General features: G+C 38.2%; 2 protein-coding genes across 2 annotated transcripts; both read left to right on the plus strand.

The window, feature by feature from the left end:
- The first annotated feature begins 292 nt into the window (after window positions 1-292).
- On the plus strand, window positions 293-11,461 carry LOC116252426 (mitogen-activated protein kinase kinase kinase 3-like). Its single transcript, XM_031626684.2, has 11 exons — window positions 293-749; window positions 2,515-3,180; window positions 3,307-3,394; window positions 3,531-3,593; window positions 6,379-6,539; window positions 6,615-6,690; window positions 8,346-8,405; window positions 8,907-9,014; window positions 9,144-9,380; window positions 10,316-10,437; window positions 10,854-11,461. The coding sequence occupies exons 1-11, from the start codon at window positions 391-393 to the stop codon at window positions 11,122-11,124; spliced, it is 2,211 nt and encodes a 736-aa protein (XP_031482544.1). The 5' UTR covers window positions 293-390; the 3' UTR covers window positions 11,125-11,461.
- Window positions 11,462-16,891: 5,430 nt separating this feature from the next.
- Window positions 16,892-21,822, plus strand: LOC116246338 (protein REVERSION-TO-ETHYLENE SENSITIVITY1). Its single transcript, XM_031618169.2, has 3 exons — window positions 16,892-17,363; window positions 19,952-20,365; window positions 20,994-21,822. Exons 2-3 carry the CDS (start codon window positions 20,087-20,089, stop codon window positions 21,414-21,416), a joined length of 702 nt encoding a protein of 233 aa, XP_031474029.1. The 5' UTR covers window positions 16,892-17,363; window positions 19,952-20,086; the 3' UTR covers window positions 21,417-21,822.
- The last annotated feature ends 903 nt before the right edge of the window (window positions 21,823-22,725 follow it).

Below are 22,725 nucleotides of genomic sequence, written 5' to 3' on the forward strand. Positions count from 1 at the left end.
AGCCCCTTCGCCTCAACGTTCGGCTCCGTCGCTATTAATCCGTAGCCGCCATCCCGAGGTGTAACCGCCCGTCCGACAAAGACGAAATTACCCCACCGTGAAACCCATAAATACGGATCTCGTCCTCCACGAGAGAAAAAGACATCTTGCCGAAATTTACGGCGCCCCAGGTTGCTGAAAGAATCGGATAACGTAAGGGTATAGTAGTCATTTGTTCACACAGAGGAAGGCTCCACCTCCCCCCTACTCCCTTGCTACCTCCCCTGTTCATACAAAACCCCCCTTCTTTCTTTCTTTCTCTTTTGTTTTGTTCCTTCCTTTCTATAGGGACTCTCCATTCTCTGTCTAGACATGGAACACCAGAAGGGCGTTGCAGATAGATAGGGCATCATGCCGGCATGGTGGACGAGGTCTTCTTCACCGAAGGAGGCGAAGAAGAAGAAGAAGGACGCCGATTCCGGCAAGAGCAGGCGCAGCACCGAACGGGAAAACCCTAACCCTAGTCACGCTCCTGCTGCAGCCGTCCCGCCCGCCGTCGCGTTCAATTCGTCGGTGAGGAGCGAACTCGGCTTGAATTCTGGACGTATCCCGTCCAGTTTCGCGTTCGAAGCCGAGCAGCGGGCGGGCCGGACGCACCCGCTTCCTCGGCCGTCGGGGCTTTCTGCGGCGGATCCGGCAGCCTCGTTCTGCTCCGACACCAGCGACAGCTCTACCGGCTCGTCCGCGGATCTAGGGTTTCCGATTTACAGGTGCTTAGAAGAGCCGATTTTCTTTTTCTCCAGTAGTCTATTGTAGTTTTTTGGGTTGAATTAACAGAATTCAGACTTTGGCGTTTAATTGATGAAGGTTCTAGTTGTGGTGAAAATTTTGCTTTTTCTTGGGGTTTAACTATGTAACGCGATTAATTGTTTTTTGCGTTGTTCGGGATGTGATTTTCGGTTGAAAACTTGATGAGATAAAAGAAAAGCTGAATAGTGTCCATTCTTCCAGTGCCTTGTGTTAAGGTTTGGTCTTAGAGTTTTCCGTAAGAAATTGTCGAAATTGGGAGTTTTCGGGGTATAGATGATGTAGGTGCCAGCTGAATGGCAGTCCTCCTCGTTAATTGTTGGTCATCCCATCAAGTTGACGCAGATTCTTAATTTTTTTTGTTGGATACTGAGTGTTTCGGATGCATAAAAATGGATTGTATATATTTGCTTATCGTGTCACGGTTATTATACTATTGAAGTTGTATGAGTTTGCGCAAGTTTTTTACCGTTATTTAGTGGAATATATGTATCATTTTTTGGATTTCTGCGGCGGATGTAATAAAAGGAATTCTGTTATGTTCTATGGCGACTCTAATGTTCCTTAACAATTTCACGATTAAAAATTTTTGAAGAGCATAGGTTTCATATCACTCTCAGCTTTTGAAGATGACAATCAGATTATGTGACTTTTCCAGAATTGTTCTCTACTAAGATCTAAGTATTATCATGAAATGGCGGAAGTTGCAGTAGCACTTATGTTTTGCCTGATAAAACGCATGAGCGATATATTCACTATTTCACTGTTTTGTTATTAAGAATTTCTTCGTCCAGCTGATATCAAGATGATGCAATATCTTTCAACTATTGGAGTAAAGATGACGGTATTGAAATGTTAAGATAGTTCAAAAGCAGTCCTTTTGTTTTTGAGTTTTAGTTGTTAATTTGAAATAACAGTAACATAAAATCCTATTGGTCTGTGCATGGGTTATTGATGTTTGTATTTTCGTCTGTGTCTTTGTATGCACCTGCATGTATGTGGTGTACAAATGCTGATATTCTTGTCATGTGACTTTCCGGACGCTGATATTTTCGATTGAAATACGCTCTAGAGTTGTCAATGAAAGATCTTGTGGGAAGAAAGAATATTGAAGTCTGACAATGATAAGGTGTTTGAGACTGATCTCTCCTTGCTCTTCTAGAAACCCGTTCCTTTTTATTGATTGATAGGATTTGTTCTTGTGAGAAGATATTGGTGTTAGGTTGTTAGTATTTGGAGGGGTTTATTTGATTCATTCTAGCTTTTGTCTTCTCCAATTTGTGACATTATTTTTTAAATCCTGCGTTTTGATGTTACGTGAAGAACATGACATCATTGTCTTGTGGGCTCTGTGTTATTTTGTTTGTGCTCGTGTATGATTTTCACTTATCATGATGATCTAGTGTGCTGCTTTCTGTCTTTGTTTCCAACCAAAGTTTTAGCATGCTTTTTCTGCGGAAGACGGCCCAATTGATGTTGATGCTAAAATGTCTACATACTGCATTGTTTTGACAATGGCATTGTTGTTTACAGTTTAGTAGTTCAGTAAATGGACGAACATCACACTTCACAAACAGCAGAAGTGGCTGGGCATTTTGCATAAGAATTCCTTGTTAATTTCCTCATTGTTTATTGAATGTTTGATTGTTTATGGCATTTCAGCAAGCTTTTTTATCTTCATTGTGTAATTTCTTTCTTTATAATGATGACCTTTTTCTCCAACAAAAGGAACACGGATGGCTTCGAAATTCCACGAGATACCAGTTCAAAATTCGGACTTCAAAGTCAGCAGCAGTTTGCAGAGCACAAACAATTCCTCTCTGGTAGCCCAGGGTGGGAGCAGATAAGACATCATAATGGCTTTAACCATTTTGTACACGGTTCATCATTAGGCAGCAACAATGGCCCATCTTCTCTGAAGGGAGATTCAGATTTATCCTTCCCAGTTGCTTCTAATTATTCCTTTTCTCCACCTCGAGTTTCTACAGACACAAGAATAAGTCTGTCCCAGAGAAGACAGAGCACCAACCATTCTTTGGTACCTAGTCCGAACCATTCTTTGGCACCTAGTCCTAGGGCAAGAAGTCCGGGTCCAGGTTCACGAGTTCATAGTGTTTCCACAACTCCTTTGCATTCACGGCCTGGATCACCAAGATCGAGACAAGATGACAGCAGAATTCAGTGTCATCCACTGCCACTTCCCCCAAATCCCACCTCACCTACACAACATGGTTCTACTAGCTGTTCTACTTCACCAACAGCACATAGCAGTTCCAGGGGTCTATCTTCAAGAAGTTCAATGACATACAATGGTTCATTCGTCAAGTCCAAGTGGAAGAAAGGAAGATTGCTGGGAAGGGGAACTTTTGGGCATGTTTATGAAGGATTCAACAGGTATTTGTCCTTTTGTTGGGTTGTATTTTCATGAATCGTTGCCCCAAAAATGCATGACAATATAGCCTCTCATGTGGATAATGTATTTTTTGCATTTTATTTGACAAGATTTACCATTGTTTTCAGTGAAAATGGGCAAATGTGTGCAATAAAAGAGGTCAAAGTAATTTCAGATGATCAAAATTCGAAAGAAAGTCTCAGGCAATTGAGCCAGGTTTTCTGTCTATCTTTAGCACCGTAGTTGGAAACTATCTGACTATTTAATTTTATACTTATTGGTCCTTTTGATTTATGTCAACCAAATTCTAGCATGGACTGTCTCTAACGTCCTGTCTATTATGTTCTTTCAGGAAATATCATTACTTAGTCAGCTCTCTCATCCAAATATCGTACAATATTATGGCAGTGAGATGGTATCAAAAATCAAACTTATTCATATGTTTGTTTATTGTTTGGTTTTTTAAATCTGGAGAGATAGGATGCAAATTAATTTAGTAATTTATGGATACTTTTGTTTGGAAAATTTACTCAAATTAATACTTTTTAGTTTTTTACCTTTTATGGTGTTACACAAGCCTTTACCAATTTGTTCTAAATTTGGTCCAGTAGTGAGTAGATTATTTGATCATTTATGTGGACAAACAGCTCTCACTGGTCTGAGTGTAGGACTAAGAAAGATTGATTCTAAAGAACTTGTTCAACATTTTCATATTTGGTCTCTAAAAGAGAATTTGGATGCACTTTGGATTGAATAACATTAGATAAGGCAGATTTATTTCAGATTGGAACACTCTTTAAAACTGGATGTAGTTTGGATCTGAATAAAAATCTGATCTGGAAGTCACTTTTACATTTAAACTGACGTTTTTGCCACTTTTTTTTAAAATTTTTTCAGGTCAAGTGTTTTTTTTTTGGGCACTTATTTTGGATCTGATAGTATCACAATTTTTTTTAATTTGTCTTTTGTTAAAGACATTTGATTATTTCAAATTTCTGTGTGGGTTTGTATACAATATGATCTGGCCCAAATAATCCATTCGTGCCCTGCTTGGATGTAGCTAACTAGGTATTACTGAGTCTGATTTGATTGTATATTGCTTTAACAGGTTCAAATTCCAGGGTTGGAAGGGAAAAAAATGATATGGATGAGGGTATCTCTAGCTAATTGATTAGAGTTTTTATGATATATGTCTAATGTAAACGGTGCCCTTCAAAGTGGTGCCTACCACTTTTAAACTAGAGGACCTGCTGTGAGCCTGTGGGGCTCACTGGTGGTTATGATCTTTATGACTTTCTCCTTGCATTGGGAAAGAACTGCTTTTATAGATAGAGACTATAGAATGGTTTATTTTCCATGTTAGTAGGTAGTAGATTTTATTACCTTTAGGTCATCATGAAACTCAAAGTTTGAGATCATGAAAAATTAACTGTTCACAGCAGTGTTATCAGAGTGGCAGTTGAGAAGTGCACTGTCGGTCTTTAAATATTATAAGAATGTTCTTTTTGGCTTTTTTTTTTACATTTTTGTTTTTGAGGACTTAGGAATTTGTTTACCTTTTTGCCAATTCACAATGGATTCAGCTGAATGGGTGAATCAGCTGATTCTCTGAATCAGTGAATCAGCAACTTCATTGATTTGATTCAGGGATGTTGCCCAGTCTCCCTCCTTCACCCTCCCATACATCGATTTTTACAAGACTGGTTTGCAGTGCACGATTAGAGGGAAGGTGGGTGATAAAAAGCCGTCTAGAAATGTTATAGCCAATATTGATTTTATATAAGCAGAAAAACAAACCATATCACAAATGACCTAAAAATTAGTTATTCTTGGTCTAGAAGTGGTTGTACTCAATGCCCATGTTGTTAGTATCCATTTCATATTGGCCACTCTAAGTTATTTTTAAAATATGAAAATGTGGAAAATGTTGTTATCTTATTCAAATATTGATCGATACATGGTGCCTTAGATTGGCCGATATTTGAAATATCCCGTTGTTGTTTATCATTGCTGTGAGGGGTGTATGATGTTTATTAGTTGATACAGAATACAGATTGAGATTGATGAAATTGCTCAATACTAATTTTACAAAAATGGCAAATAAGTAATGTAAAACAATGACCTAAAAGGTTAGTTTGCTTTTGTTAAGCTTAGACAGGTCATATGGTATGATAAGCACGTTAAGTTATGATGGTATTAACAAAAGTGGTCAATGAGTTTGACCACAGGGCACAACATTCAATTTGCAAGTTTGCACGTACATGGATGCACACATAGTCCCATGGTCAACTCTGATCTTTCAAGTATGGAGCAAACACAGATTGGGAACATTATCCTTGCAATCCTACACCCACATACAAACACATGTACACATGTGCAAAATGACAAATACATGTACGATCTTTTACACCTAAACTCATGAGACGTGTACACATTCTGCTGAAACTGAACTCATGTGACATGGGTCGGCACAGTTGCAAGCAGCAAAGAAATGGTCCATTGGTCGACTCTGATTTCTCAATTGAGGAACAAACATAGATTGGGAACATTATCCTTGCAATCCTACACCTATGCACACACATACATACAAGAAAAAACACATGCACGCAAGTGTATGGACTTGCATGCATGTATGTATGTTTCCACCTAACTCAGACCTGTATGCATTCTGCACTCAGACCTGTATGCATTCCCTGAACTCAGGGTGTGGGTTATCACCATTTCAAGTGGGCTTATAGTCCCATGGTCAACTCTGATCTTTCAAGTGTGGAACAAACACAAATTGAGAACATTATCCTTGCAAACTTACACCCACATACACAAATAAAAAACATGGAAATGCGTTTGTAGACTCGCATGCCTGCACGTTCTTTTACACCTAAACTCATGGGACATGTATGCATTCTGCTGAAGCTAAACTCATGTGACATGGGTTAGCACAGTTGCAAGTGGGGTTCGCCAACTACAACATAGAATTGAATAACCAGTATATGTGCATAGCAGTTATCGTTCATACTTCATACCATGGTAGGTGGCTTTGAGGTGGGTGTGCCCATCACAATGTTGCTTTATTTTGGGTTTCTCGATGTCCATTATGCTAACTTGTAGTATGTATAGATTTGGATGTACATTGAAATGAAATGCTATTGTTGTCGTTTCCTTTCTCTGGATATGAGCTTGATATAGTGCTTCTTCCACAGGATGAAGACACACTATCAGTTTTTCTGGAGTATGTTTCTGGGGGATCCATTCATAAACTACTTCAGGAATATGGCCAGTTTGCAGAACCAGTTATTCGGAATTTCACAGGGCAGATTCTTTCAGGGCTCGCTTACTTGCATCAAAGGGACACTGTCCACAGGTTTGATATTTGGTACATTTGTTTTCTATAAGTTATGGATGCCTTATTGAGTGAATATATTTTAAAATTTTGCAGAGACATCAAAGGAGCTAATATACTAGTTGATCCTAATGGCGTGATTAAGCTTGCAGACTTTGGCATGGCCAAACATGTATGCTACTTCATTGGTTAATGCATTTCAGCATATTCTTCACTCATATGTGATTAGTATGACTCTTGTTCCATGTAATTAGTCTTTGTGTGGATCTCAATGTGTGCTGTGTTCTAAAATCCATCTTTCACAAAATTTTGGATTACACCACCCTTCATAAACCTGTAATAAATGTATGAGTTGATGGGACACTACCTTTAGACCAAGACAAGAGGTCACCCACATTCAGCTCCAGTTGAATTACTAGTGGATAAGACTATTCTTCTTTCTAGAACTAAATATAGCATTTTGAGAGTTGAGAAGGTTGTGACAAAGTTGAACACTTTGCATCAGCAAGCATGGAGGGATTCTTTTTAAGTGAGCATGTTGCTCAGTTGGCATCAGAATCACTGCTCTATGCCTCTGACTTTAGTTTTTTCTCTTTTTTAACAATGATTGAGGAGATCATGCGCTGAGTTGACATCAGAATAGCTGCTTTAACTTTAGTTATTTCTCTTTTTACTTTTATTTATAGTTTCCTCTATGAGAACTCTGGCAACCTCCTCCAGAAAATTTTCCTTGTCATGAAATCCATTCATGACCATGTTTCACAGATTTGCCTAGAATGGTGCTGCACCTGTGTGAGCTGGTCACGTGCAAGTGTGGGACATTGCAAAATGATATTTGGTATTTTTTAGCCTATTTTGATTATTTATTTATTAATTTTATATTTTATGAATATAATTAATTCTGTTTTTTGAAAATCTTATTATTGAGAGAGAGAGAGAGAGAGAGAGAGAGAGAGAGAGAGAGAGAGAGTTGTGGCCTTTGCTGCACCTACGTTTTTTGAAAATGCTCTACATCTGTTTCTGCACCTGCACCCATGTGATGATTTCTATTTGAATGTTATGGTGCCAATAAAAATGAACAAAATTGTGGAGTAACCAGTATTTACATGGACTTGTATGAACATGGTCCTATTCTGCTAAAGTTTTTCTTTGCAAACCTCAATCAAATAGGATGACTTGCCACAAGGAAAACCACGAATGAGTAATATTAACAAAATATAAACTTGTCACAGTCAATATGACAAATTGTATGCAACCTGAAGCCTGACTTATATCAGCTTCGTAAATGCCATATCCAAGCATTATGTGATCTGCTACTGGTTGGGTTTTGATAATGCCTAACAACTGATACTCATTGAGCAAGGATCCCTAAGCCATTTCTTAGCTTTTCATCGCTGCACTTTATATTCCTTTAGGCAGTGATATGATAACCCCATCTTGTAGAAAGTAGCTCGTGGTGAGGTAGGTTTCTCAAACTTCCCTATCAAATCGATTAAGATTTGGTGATGAACGATATAACCTGATTTGCTCACTGGAAAGTGACCAAATTGTGGACTGGTCTGTTGAGTTTGTCAGTTTCTTGCCATATTAGTTATCTTATTTGTATCGCTAGGTTTACATGCTTTTGTATATAGGAAACAGTACAGTTTGATTTTAGCTACATGGTTTTCTTGATTTGTCAGGGTTTGCATAAGTGTCAAAATCTGTCGACTTCAATATATCTGGTGCTGTTTTTCACATGAGAAGCAGGATTAACTTCTTCTAAATCCATGAAACATTAGAATATTGTTTTCATGCCTTTTTTATCTGTCTGACTTTTTTGGTCAGGTTGGTTCTTGTTCCTGTCCACTATCTTTCAGAGGAAGTCCATATTGGATGGCTCCTGAGGTACTATATCTTAAGTTTCATTGTAAGATTGCTTTTATGCTAAGTCACATGGGTACGTGTGCGGTTCAGGTACGGGTACGGAGATATGGGTGGCGACATGGCAACTTTAGAAAATGTGGGTATGGGGGTACGACGAGAATGTATATATTTATGTACACAAAATAATATAAAATCAAAATGAAAGCAACATTTAAGTAAACAAGTGGTTTTAAAATAAAAACATTACATGTTAATGAACAATAACTCTAAAAACATAATGAAAACTGAGTTGAAAAAATTAAATCACATAAAATTAAGCAGTTTGGTTAGGTTTTGATCTAAAAAGTACCCAAGTACCCACTTTGGGTACGGGTACAGCGACACGGGTACGGGGACCTTATTGAAATACCCATACAGCGACACGGGTACGGGGACCTTATTGAAGTACCCATAAAAGTGTATTGCTTTCTCATTTCTGACTGTCTTTTGTTCTAATTTGCATTGTTTTTTCTTCTTGAACAGGTTATAATGAACACCAACGGATATAACTGGGCGGTGGACGTGTGGAGTCTTGGTTGTACAGTTATTGAGATGGCCACATCAAAACCACCATGGATACAATATGAAGGGGTTGGGCTTATCCCTTTTTTGTTTTTTTTTTTTAATTTTTAAATTTATGAGTTCATTGCTATTGATGAATTATGTCAGTGATAAGTGATTGTTGCCTGCTGTTCTTGTGTTTCATCCTGCATTCACCAGGTTGCTGCAATATTTAAAATTGGAAACAGCAAAGAGATCCCATCAATCCCTGATCACATATCTGATGAAGGAAAAGACTTCCTGAGGCAATGTCTACAGCGTGATCCATCTGCACGCCCTACTGCTGCAAAACTTATGAACCACCCCTTTGTAAGAGACCAAGGAATAACAAAAGAACCAAGGATCCAATCTTATACAGACCATGGGACTTCTTCTCCTTACAGCACCCATTCATTGGTATTATTTCAAGATTCTGAAAATTTATGTTTTTGACAATGTTAGAAATCATGTACTTTGTTCAATTGGAGGCGAAAGTTTGAAGTATGCTTGAGTTGTTGTTTTGTCCTTTTTGTCAGAAATAAAGCCATAGTTTTCTTGATAAGGTTTGGTAGAGTAGAATGGTCAAGACTCAAGTAATACAAAAGAGTATGACTATTCTTTGGAAGTTTTCTACTTTCTATGATTTGGGATGATTATCAAGAGAAGTTCTTTTATTTACTACATCTGCTAGACAATAGAATAGTCCATTGATAATGCCGGTAGAAGGTGCTGAACTGCTCAACTGGCATCAATACTAGGTCTCGAGGATTGGATATATTCCTTTAATCCTAATCTACATGATTTCAGTTCCATTTATGTTTTAATTTTTTGAAAGAGTTCAGGATCTAGTATCTTGCAATTTGTCATATTTACAATACTTTACTGGATATTAGTTCTCTTCGAGTATTCACAGGTCAGACAAACTTCCTGGGTATGATTTATGTGGGCATTCACCTTGTCTGATCATTCTGAGTGAGCGTACAGCTATGACAAATCAAAATCAGAATGATAAGTAGAAAACATCCCAAAAGCCTTGTTAGTGAGTCTTTGGTGGTTCTAGACCCGATCTATTGCCATGCAGCATTGTAAGGCCAAACATGATATTCTAAATGATAAGTCTAGCCTGCTTACGCTCATCAGATACACATTACAATCAAAATGTATCAAAGGAAGGCCCATCTTTGCCTAAATCCCTGGTTTGAATTTCACCAGGTTATGTCTCAACTTGTCAATCAATAACAAGAAAAAGTTTCCATCTATCTTGTTCCTGGATTGCTATTTACCTTTTATTAGGCTTACAATCCGTGTTGGCTATCTTGTTCTCTTATATTGGCTTTTGTTTTGTTTTACAGTCTACTTCTCCTAGGCAGACAAGTATCCAATTGTCTAACAGTGCAAGGATGTCTCCCATGCATGATGGAGATTACAAACCATACCGTTCAATTGGATTCCCAATCTCACATGAGATCTCAAGGTGTGGCTTCTTCATCCTTTCATGTATTCATGGTTTGCATCTTTTTGTCTGGCTTTAAGTCGATGAATACTACAGGCTTTCAAATTGAAGGTGGCTTAGAATCCAATACCTGGGTTTGCCTCATATAAGAAAATACCGAAGCATCGAAAATACCATGAGTATAATGGGTGCCCGGTTATAACCAAGGAACAGGATAGGGCATGATAAGCACCCTACCTCATGGTCAGCAAGTTCAACAATGGAAATCTGTAATCATTCTCTTCATCATTGGGAAAAAATGGCCAAGTCCCAGGATCTAGCTGTTTCAAAAAATCCCAAACTGTAGCTTTCTTCTTGAAAGAGGCATTAGGGCTTACGCCATGACTGCATTTCAAAAGTATAGCAGCCTTCATGCATACTTTGTCTTTCCCTTGCAGTGGAGCATTGACGTCGAGAAGGAATATGTCATTGCCTGTTTCTCCTTCATCAAGCCCACTAAGGCAGTTCAAGTCCACCATGGGGAATGGGCCGAGCGGCTGGATCTCACCACCTCATCTGACATCTGTCGCAAGTAGGGGGGGTGGTTACCCAGCGGAGTACCCGATCCTCCCACGGGTGCAGCTGAATTCGAACCACATCGATCCAGAAATATACCAGATGATGACAACACCAGATGGCTCGCCGAGAGTCCGAACTGAGTATAGGTAATTTATCTTTCAAGGGGTTCCAAGGGTAATGGACGGGCAGAGTAGAGACGACACTATATAATATCTGCTGCATTCAAAAGCCATATCTAACTTGCCATGAGTTTTCTCTTTCACCTTTTTCGGAAAGAGCATCATCCTTTTGGAGGGTTGTGATTTCTCTGGTGTGGCTACAAGATCCCATACTGTTAAGCATTCATGGCAGTCTCGGCCCTCGTGTTTCCAATAATCTGATGAGAAGATACTTCCTTTTTAGTTCAGTTGTCTGTACAGAGAAAATGCTGTATTGAAAAAAATATAGAAGCTATGAATTGCTTTCTAAGGTTCGCCATTTTTTTCAACTTGCACTATTCACATAAAATCTCTTGACTTTTATTGGATATTCACAATTTCTCGCTGGAAAACCTACTTAAGGGGCCAGTTGTGTGTGTGTGTGTGTGTTTTGTGTGCATGCCTGATCCAGAACTTACTAAAGAAAAAGGCTATGAGCTGAAGGCAGTAGGCAGCTGGGTCAGGTCTGAAGACGAAGAGGTTTCACCTGTACTTTTATGAAGCCTTCTTTATGATCATGTGTATGCACGAGCTGACTCATTAAACGACAAGTTTTTACAGCACTAGAAAAGTTGGGTTACCTGAATGGGGACTCAACTCCCTCCGGTTTGAAGATCAATCTTGCGCTGGATGGATACGCTGGGATTTCGTCCGTACCCTTGCGCAAGTAGCTGCCTTTATTTGCTCCATGTCTGGCCTTGAATATGGTCGCCGATATTCATTGTAGTTGAACTTTCCTGCTGTTCTTTTTGGTTTTTCCTCGCAACATCTGTACATATTGTCTGGGGGTTGAGATCAGGTCATTACCTGTGCGTGTCGCTTTGCAACTTGAACCGCATATTTAGTCTTGGTCCAGTTAATGTGCCGACGAGGGTACCCTGACAACCATGTGAAATGGGTGGCCATCTGATCTCAATCCCACTGTTTAGTTGTTTTGTTGTTACGACTCTTCAAGACACCCTTCATGGTGTATGTGTGGATTGCCTAACAGGTCAGAGCGGTTGACATATTGGAATTGTGTGTGAGTAGTCCGTGTGTGCATGCACTTACTGCACAAGCCAAGAGCAAAGTATTTATTGGGGTCATGTTATATATGTAAGGGGCGTTTGGTAATAGGAACATTATGAAACATAATTTGAATATATTTATGAAACATTGTTAGTGTTCTTGTTCCATCTGTTTTACATTAAGCAATACGTGGACTAACTCTCAATATAGCAGTAAAAGCATCGCGTGTAGCTAGATTGACTCATCAAGTTTATGATCTACACAAAAAAATTAAAGCACTTGTCATTTGTTGATTATTTGGGGCATCTCCAAAACGTTGAGGTCCAAATATGGTTTTCAAATTAAGTTTTGAATTAGTTGATGCTACCAGGGGGAGTGGCGATGCCATATGCAAAAAGAAATAGACTGGTATAATGGCAGAAGATAATATAGTTTTTGCATATTTTAGTTGATCCACGAATAGGATCAAACGTTACTGCATGGCATTTCCATAGGATTCCTCTTTTTTATTCTTAAGCAAGCTCCCGAGAGGGCTTAGTTGCTCTATGATTTATGTAATATCTTTCTTCTCATTCGTTTTGAGAAACATTCAATTTTGATTATTGCATTTTGTTATCAAGCAACCCCTATAAATTTTTTGGTAGCAGGAACACTATGAATGTTTAACGAATATGCTTTAATCAATTTTGGGGGTTTATTTGTTAAACATTCATAAAGTATTTTTGCTATCAAATGACCTCTTATAAGTCGTTTGGCACCCATAACAGATTGTTAATATCTAATGATTCTATCCCAAAATTTGGAGCAAGTTCATGAAACACTATGTTGTAGGGTTTGATGAATCTGCCCAAAATTTTGGAGCAGTTTCATTAGATAGTAACAAAATGACAAACGACCTCTTAAGGAATCACCACTGCTCCTAAAAGGGAAAGGACAAGGATATCCCTTGACCTCCTCAGAAGATACAATGGGATAGGTTGAGGTAGTTTTTATGTGTGACTGATGATTCACATCCGTAGGGACTTGGCCCTTTTTGTGGGTATCGGGCCATCTAAAAAAAAAGGGACGTTCCTCATATTGGACTTTGGTGCTGCACAAACTAAGAGTTCGCTCTCAAATATTTGGCTCGGCAAAGTTAACTGGTTCTCTCTCTCTCTCTCTCTCTCTCTCATTCATATGTGGAGAAAGGTCCATGTTTTTTCATTGAAAGCAAGGAAAAGATTAGGTGGGTATTGGTTTCATATATCAAACAACGAGTATTCATTTGCCAGTCACAACCTCAATTATTTCCCATGCATAGAAACTATAGGCCAGCTTGGATGAAATCTAGACTAGCACTTTCAAGAGATTTGCTCTCTTAATTGGCAGTTGTTCACAATTATGGTCATGTCTGTTGCTTCTTATTTGGATGATGTTAATGGAAGCATATAGACTCGATTCTCTTTGAGGTTTTTTTTTAGTTCATCAAAACATTGTCGCAAACATCATTCTCGCTTATTTTTCAGAAAAAATTGTCTGTCTTAGGAAAATCTTGAGAAAAACTAGAAAACCTTTAAAAAAATGAAAAAATAGGTGAAAATGAAATAAATAAGAAAACATAAAGAGATAGATAAAACTGACAAAAAGAATGTTTTAGTGATGACAAAATGATGAAAAATAATTTAATTAAGGTTTAAACTTGACTTCATGATGATATCAACGTTAAAAAGAGAAAAATGAAAAGAGAGGAACACATTCTTTTTTGTGAAAACAACAAGATAACTATATTTCCCGTTTTCTCAAAAATCATGATTTTTCTGTTTCATTTTTTTAAAGTTTTTCTTGTTCATATCAGAATATCTTCAAAAATATCACGATATCTATGACGCTGGTTGAAAGTCACAGCTTAAGCAGGCAGTGGGTTTCACAACTAGAGGACTTAGATCCATGTTGCCTTATGAAAACTACATATTCATTGTCAAAAAGTTTTTTTTTTCTTTTTTTGAATTGGGATTGGTTTTGGACCACAAAATCCACAGTTTTAAGATCCCACGGGTCTATCATAGCCTCGGATCTCACATGCGGACCTATCAAAACATAGGCTTAGTGGGCCAAGCCTACCTCCAGGTTGGCTGAACCGCGGGCCGAGCCGAAAACCAATCCCTTACAGATCCACTTGCAAAAAAAGTCTCAGCTGCCATTGTACTGTAATGGAATAGTAAGTCTCTCTCTCACTCTCTCACATTAAAGCAGATGCATGCATGAGCACTCCCATTCTCTCTTTCATATAATTTTAAACAATTAACATGTCTAAAATGTTTTTTTTTTCTTGTGGTCTTAAATTCTGATGGTAAGAAAATTTGAAGATTTGAGGCCAAATTCATGAGTCGTGTCTGAATTCTTTGCAGCATGAAATCAATGGATTTTGAGCGGTGTACTGCTTTGAAGAAACGGGGTGCAATTGATTTGCTCTGATTCGATGATGGTCCATGTGCCTTTGAAAATCGAAACAAAAAGATGACGGACCGAACTGGCAAGTGTAATAACAGTACAAGAGTTGGTTGGATTCTGATAGGCCTGTAATAAATTCATCAACTTTTATAATTTATTTCCTCCGAAAGTTTGTAATGAATTCATGAACTTTCGAAAGTTTTTAACTTCGTAGTTGCATAAGCAAGTATTCGGCGTTTTCTCAAAAGAACAACGAAAAAGAGGAACGGAAGGCAAACAAAAGAAGTGCAAAATTTGTTATGTTTTGAAAACAAAGAAGTGCCAAAGTAAAACTATTATTGCTTTTTCAAGAACTTTTATTAAACCTTTTGAAGTTACTATTTTTAATCTAATATCTGTTTTGGATTTTCATCAACGTTTATGTAAGGAAAATAGCAGAGAACTGACTTTTCCATAATTATTTTATTATTATATATTAAACCCTCAAACTTTGAGGAAACCATGTAGACTGTCAGTTCAAACAGGTCAGAGACTCAGATGGTATGGTTTAAGTTTTTATTTATTTATTTATTTAGGGGGCCAAAAGCTCCTCTTTTTCCCATGCCTCCTAGGTCCAAGGCCTCATCGATGCCTGGGATAGAGTGGTTTTTGTAAATGTAGAGACTAAACTGTTTGTTGAAAACCCAAAATACTCTCAAAATGGGAATGAGTTTTCCTCTTTTTCTTTTTCTATTCTATTTGAAGGATGTTTTAGACTTTTAAGAAAAATAGATTGACTTTTATGTTTGCAACTTAATCTTTAAATTTCTCAGGTGGCCTTGAGGAGATCCTTCCTAGAGAGAGGGATCCAGCTTCTCTATTTCTCATATGTATTCATATTTTCTGAAGAGCTTCGTTCCTTTTAACTTCTTAGTTAGTGAGTGAATGGTGCAATTCACTAATGAGGGTTGTCAGATTATCGAGAGAAAAACAATGAAAAAAATATGAGCTAATAGTAGATGATGAAAATGTCCATCACATTTTTTTTTTCCCTCAACAATCTATCATCATAGGTTTGACTATGCCTTTCCTTTTTCTCTCTCCAATTAGGACCAATATTGGAAGCAAACTCATCTAGTCTTCTCTAGCCACACTTGCAAGGCCAAAGCCTCGGTTGATATGCATGTATCCGATTTGTCGATGCAATATGAGGGATGGTATAGCCCCTTCCGAAATCGGCCGACTGAGTCTGAATTGGCTCGTATAGCCATATGAAGTGTCGTAACTCTGGTCATAAATAAGACTTTCAAACCTGCCTCTAAGGTTCTGGTTTGCTTTTAGGCCCTAATTGCTTTTAGGCCCTAACAAACTTACGGTTTTTAGTGTCGCACTTGCCAGTTGCCACTGCTTGCAGTACAGAGGAATAACACACCGGAGCGTGACAATAGCCATGGGAATATGGGATTCTGAATCGTCATGGTACTTGGTTGCACTGCACCCCTTAAGGCCAAACATACCCTTCATTTGATTTTGATTAGGTGATACATCTCTTGTCTGCGTCTCTAGCCCCAAAAAAAAAAAAAAACTGTTTTTGACGTTGCAACTTGATTAGTGCCATGCATGATCCTCTTAAGATAAACATGGAATCTGAGTAGAGTAGATTTTAAATACATGCTAGATGTAACAAAAAAAAAAGGATTTTAAGGTCGGATTCTTTGGAGGAAAGTGGATCCAACCTCAAATCAATGAATCTAAGATCTTTAGTAAACTCAGATCACCACAATTTTCAAATCCAAGGTAAACAAACGTGACCCTTTAATGAAAACAATTTAGCTCCATCATTGATACACTACATGTAAACAAAAAATAGTTTTAAAAAATTCGTACTTTTGCTTCTTCTTTTTTTCGTAGAGGTCAATACAACGACATGCCCATCCACAATCCAAAACCACAAAAAAAAATTCTTATTCACCAACTATTAATAGTATTATTTAAGATTTTGTCACAAAAAAATTTTTAGGGGCCAAACCACTTAATAGAGCAATAACAAACTCATTAATAAATAGTTAATCACTATTCTAATATTAAGAATCATAAAATTTTGATTGACTGTCTATTTTACCTAAGCTTAAACTAGTTCTTTAAGTCAAATACGAAAAATGTAGGAAGTGAAATTTGGAATTTGAGCCCTAAATTGTTTTTTCTAAACCAGATGCTCTTTAAACAATTGTTTGCCCAATTTCAGATTATTATGTCACTTCGGTACTCTATTTGCTTTGCTAGAAATCATGTTTGTGCCCAATTGGATTCGAGCACGAGTGTGACTGTGAATAACCTGGAATTTTAGCGGTGGGTTTTGGCGGAAGAAATGGGAAGTCAGCGGCCTTTGCCTAGATCACTGGAAGGAAGGGAAGAAGTGTTGCTTTTGCCCCTTTCCTTCCTGGTTTTTCTTTTTTAATAATTAGCTGGAGAAGGAAGAACTGTCAACTGAGGAAGCTGATTGGGCTTCTATATATCTCTCTCCCTCTCTCACACACACACAGACTCAATTTGGTTGTCTAGTGGGAGGGTGGGGAACGAGAACATTCGGGAAAGGCAGATGGCGATGACCGATGAAGTGTTGTGACTTTCAAAGGCATCGGAAGAAACGAACTACTTATCTAGGAGACAAGGTGGTCATCCCTCAAAATCAAGAACAGAGAGGAGGAAGAAGACGGAGAAGGAGAGAGAAAAAGGGAGAAGGAACCGAGCATCTGATGTGGGGGTCATTGCCAAGTAAGCGCGTAATGAGTATCGGGGTTTTCAACGTCTTTTCATATTATTACACAATTATTTTTGTTCTGGTTGCCGCTGTTGTGATGTATTGATGGGCAGACAGGTCGCAGGAATTTTGGCACCTTCTCGTTTCTTTTTTTCTGTCCCCTGCTTCTGCTAATCTCTGTTTTTGTTTCATATATTAGCCATGGAATGACGTTGGTAGTAACAAAATGGAGTTTGCCTTCGTCGCCCTTGAATATATATGCATATTTCTTTCTAAGAATTTGATGCAGGCCGTTGCTGGATTAAAAAGTCGGCGATCGTCTCTTTTCTTCTTCTTCTTCTTCCTCTTCTTTTGAGATGCGATGCCCAAATGGTCTCTTATCCTTCCTCTGTGTCCTTCTACATAGAGTCATTGATTGAAGAATAATGTTTGATCAGATTCTGCTTTCGTCGTGTATGGTGCGTGACTTTTGGTAGATCCTGCTGCCCATGAAAAATTTTACGGTTTTCTTGTTATTGTGCTCACAATAACATAGTTACGAGTCTTCTTTCATTTATACACTCTTGACTATATAGCTACTCCTGACTAGTGGTAAGACCTCCGTTGGCAGGTATATATGTATGCTAAGATCTGTTAGTTGAACCAATATGCTTTTCTTGTTTTTGGTTGGTTCCTGTGAAGCTTATTCGCTATTTGTGCCGAATGTTCTTCAAGCCCAGTTCGATATGCTAGAACCTAGACCATCAGTCTGCATTGCTGTGGTAAATGTATTTTGAGATATGAGAAGGCTGTGACTGGAGTTGGCAAGAATGAGCAATGGCAAGTAATTGCTCAACTTAACTTCTGTTTCTTGTGAATCACTGAATTGTCTTGGTAATTGTCCATGATTGTAGAACACGGAGATCATAGTTTCTGGAATTACTCTGCAAAAGAATCAAACTGAAAACAATGAAGTTGGAATGTCAGAAATTCCAATTCTGGTGATTGAGAATTCCTATCAACTTGGGAATCCCTATTCCTTCAGGAATCTAATATCCTATTGCAGGGGATTAATTTAGATTCACACAATTAAGAATCATGCGGGCACCAATATTTACAGGAGCAGTAATTCTTACAACACGGGAGTTCTTCCTCACATGATTGAAAATCCCAATATGGAAATATGAGTTTGTGAGGAAGTCCAGGTTCTGTGGATTGATAATAGTGAGAGTCCTGATTTTAACATTAATTTTGTGGTGTGAAAATTGGGGTTCCCATGGTGTGGATTGATGTCACTCAGTGATCTGGACGGTTGACATCCTATACTAGAGATCAGGACTACTCCTTCAACAGTTCTACTGCGTCTGAAAGTTCTCATTTTGTGTTCTTATATTCAAATATTTCTTCCTAAGTGATTCCACCCACATACCACGTACTGGGTTGCAAACTTGATAGTTTGGACGAAGAATTTGAAAAGCCAATAGATGCAGAAAAGGTGCATGATTTGCCAAATTAGTTATTCCAAAACCATCATGCTTCTATCATGATATTGGATGAATTCAGTTGTTTTGTGTTATCAATGGTTCTTGCTATATTTACATTTTTATGTGCAACATGTAGGATGGCATCTGTTGAAGAACTTTTCAGAAAAACCAAATATTTAAATGTAATGTTGGATTTTTGCTGCCTGAGATTCATCCGAAAATGAGACTAGTTTCAGTATGTTCATACTTACTTCCTGCTTCTAGAATATCCCTTTACAAGTTTGAAATTTAAGTGCTTTGAAGTTCTGATTCCAATACAGCTTCCTGAATATGATTACGGTTTTGAGAATCATGGGTGTGTTCAGCTTTATTCACATGTACTTGCTTTATGACTTGGTGTTTGTTTTGGTACTGATTTTTTAGGTTTTTTCGACCATTGTTCATGATTCTGGCCTCATCATATGTGCTCTTATTGATCAGTGTCACCGTTAAGTTTCTGACTTACGGTTCTGAGGCATTTGGTACAACGTGAAATAGAATAATTCAGAACTTTGGGGCATTATACCCAAAGTTTACGTCTCTGGCACCATCACAATATAGCATGTATGGACTTGTTCAAGCCCCCTCTTGGGATCCCCTTCTTGGGATCAGAGACAGAAGGAAATGGTTGTTTAAGGCATTGCATGAAGATTTTCTTAGATGCTTGATCCAATTTTGATCAAGATTCCTATTTGCAAATTTGGACTCCTTTGTCATACGTTCTTGTCTGAACTATATCCCTATTTTGTTGATATGTTCTTGTCCTTTATTATTCAAGCTTGATACTAGTTTAACCTATTCACTGAATTTGTACTTTGTTTGTTGCCATCAATTCTTTCTGTTCTTACTTCATTATGATTATCACTGCTGGAAACTGTCTTTGACCCTCGAGTCAACAAAGTTTTTGTTCAAAGACAATGCTAGATATTCTTTCATGAACTGAATTTACTTTCCTATAGGTTAACCTAGAATGCTTATTAAATGTGTTGTCATATTTAGGAACCTTCACTTATATCTGCTACAGTGTTTTAATGCTTATGGTGGTATATATCATCTTGTATTAGTTAAACTCACATTTCTTTTGACATCACAATTTTCAGGTTTTCCTGTTGGTAAAAGTGCATCAGTAAGTAAAATATCGTGATCCAGATTCGAATGGAAATATAAATTACTTTATCACTGATTTGAAAGTTGAAGCCTGTATGACCTGAGGTCTTTAATCAGAAAAGTTAGTAATGGAACTAACTGATAATACTGTTTCTGAGAATCCACATCAAAGAATGCTTGACGAGAAGTGGCCACTCCCCCCCATGGATCCTAAAAGAGCCAGATTTCCGTGCTGCATAGTCTGGACTCCTCTTCCTATAGTCTCTTGGTTGGCTCCTTTTATTGGACATGTCGGTATAGCGAAAGAGGATGGGACCATATTGGACTTTGCAGGTTCCAATTTTGTTAATGTGGACAATTTTGCATTTGGTGCAGTGGCAAGGTACATCCAACTTGATAGAGAAAAGGTATGATACATCCTGGAATTGATTGTCATCATTGAACTTCTATTTAATTTATACCTTTTTCTTTCTAAACCTGAGTGTGATATTGAGTTGGTTTTCCTGATATTTTTGTAATTGAGCTTCCTGCCTTCTGATAGAGGTTAAGCACCGCTCATTTTCCAGATACACCAAAATGCCACTCATATGTTACTAACGTTCACGAAATGCTCTGAACATGTACCTTTGAGGGGATCTGTTTAAATTTTAGTCTGCTCTTTGAACACTTCGAAGTCCTTGTGCTCATGTCACTTTCAGAACATTTATGTGGCCTGTTATTTAGTATTCTGACACCTCTCGTGGCAGAAATTAGGTGTTCATGTAAACATAAAAGGGTGGAAATGACGTATCCTGAACTTTCTCCATGCTGTAGAAAATGTTGGTAATCCCAAACATGTGTTTTAGCGTTCCCTTTTTCTGCAATGAATTAGCAGAACACTTGATAGCTCAGATCAAGTGCATGCCTTTTTTGTTTTAAAATTTTGGAAAAACTTATTGAAAGTTTGTTTCTTATCTTGCTACCAAAATTTGGGTTACCTTTTTGGCCATCTGAGTGATTCATATCTCTGTTCTCTTGATCTTGGAAAACGTCCAGTGTTGCTTCCCACCTCACTTGGCTGCGCATACATGCAAAAACAACTATGAGCATGCGGAGTATGGGACAGCCCTTACATGGGATGATGCGTTGCGCTCAAGTACACAAAATTTCCAGCACAAATCCTACAACCTCTTCACGTGTAACTGCCATTCTTTTGTGGCCAACTGTCTCAACCGCTTCTCATATGGGGGAACCATGCGATGGAACATTGTCAATTTGGCAGTCCTCATCTTGTTCAAGGGCAAGTGGGTCAACCATGGTGCAGTTGTCCGGTCCTTTCTGCCCTTTATTGTGGTGCTCTGTGCGGGGATTATAGTGGCTGGCTGGCCAACTGTGATTGGTTTGGCATCTTTCTCTCTTCTTCTCATTGGTTGGTTTGTTTTTGTTAGCTACTTCGCCAAGAATTTGATTGAAGTATAGGCATTGCGTCATTGTAGGCTAGATGAGATTCATACTCTCTTTGGCTCTCGTTGCATGTTAGTGTGATCATCCAGATGTCCAAATGAGAAATCGGCAAGTTTGTTTCAATATTTTACAAGTCAGGACTCCAATTTATATTGCTGTAAATTTTGTCTTTATCTTCGATATCCTTGTTCGAAGACAGTTTCAGGCTAAAATTCGTGGATGCACTTGTGCAACTTCTTATTTACCTGTTCATGTCTGTCACATGGACCACGGCTCAGATTTTCATGTCTGTCAACCACGGTAGGATTTACATGCTGAGTGGTACATATTTGATCTAAGGCTAATGTAACTTTTATCTGCATTGAAAAATAGTTAGGGGTACAAACTCCATTAAGGCTAATGAAATCAATCTCTCTCTCTCTCTCTCTCCATTTGAATTTACTTTGGGATGAGAGACATGCAGAGTGGTGCGTATTGATGTAAGGCTAAAGACGTAAGGTGTACATGCCGCATTAAGACTAATGGAATCTCTCTCTCTCTCTCTCTCCATTTGAATTTACTTTGGGATGAGAGACATGCAGAGTGGTGCGTATTGATGTAAGGCTAAAGACGGTAAGGTGTACATGCCGCATTAAGACTAATGGAATCTCTCTCTCTCTCTCTCAATCTCTCTATCTGTCATTTATTTTTATTGCGGATTGATTTTTCTCTGTTCTTTAACAATGGACTGACAGAAAGGCTCGAAATTTCGTGATGGTACATGCCCTGCTGCGCTTAACTTGACTGGCTAGAATTTTTTTTTGCTGCTATCAATCCCAAATTGCAATATTTTTTTCACAAGGATATTGACTGAAGTTCATACCTCATTGATACTCACAAGCCTAACATAAAAGAACATGTGCTCTGAAGCATGATGGCTGCTAGAGTTATATCATTTGAGTCTCAGTTGGGGATAGCCTCTTAGGTTCACGCCAGGAGCTGTTAAAGGAAAAGGAGGGCATAGAGGCGTCGAAGTAATCGTAACTACTGTGGCTGTGGAGTGCATGGTTGACGCGCAATACTCAATTAATTGGTAGCTTTCGTGGTTAGAGGCCATTCTCTTGTGCATATCGTCGTTACTTAGGTCAGTTATAAATAGTGTCTTATTAGTTTCCGTTACATGCTGGCCACTGAATCACTTTATACCCCGAGAAAATGCCCAGTTGGCATTGGAGGATTTCTATTGAGATAATTCTCTCTTTTGTACGTTACACAAACTAATTAAATCTCAAAGAAGGGAAGCCTAGACAAAAATTTAATGGTTCAAAGTCTGAATCCTGACTTT

Source organism: Nymphaea colorata, chromosome 1 (assembly GCF_008831285.2).
Source record: "Nymphaea colorata isolate Beijing-Zhang1983 chromosome 1, ASM883128v2, whole genome shotgun sequence".
Lineage (NCBI taxonomy): Eukaryota > Viridiplantae > Streptophyta > Magnoliopsida > Nymphaeales > Nymphaeaceae > Nymphaea > Nymphaea colorata.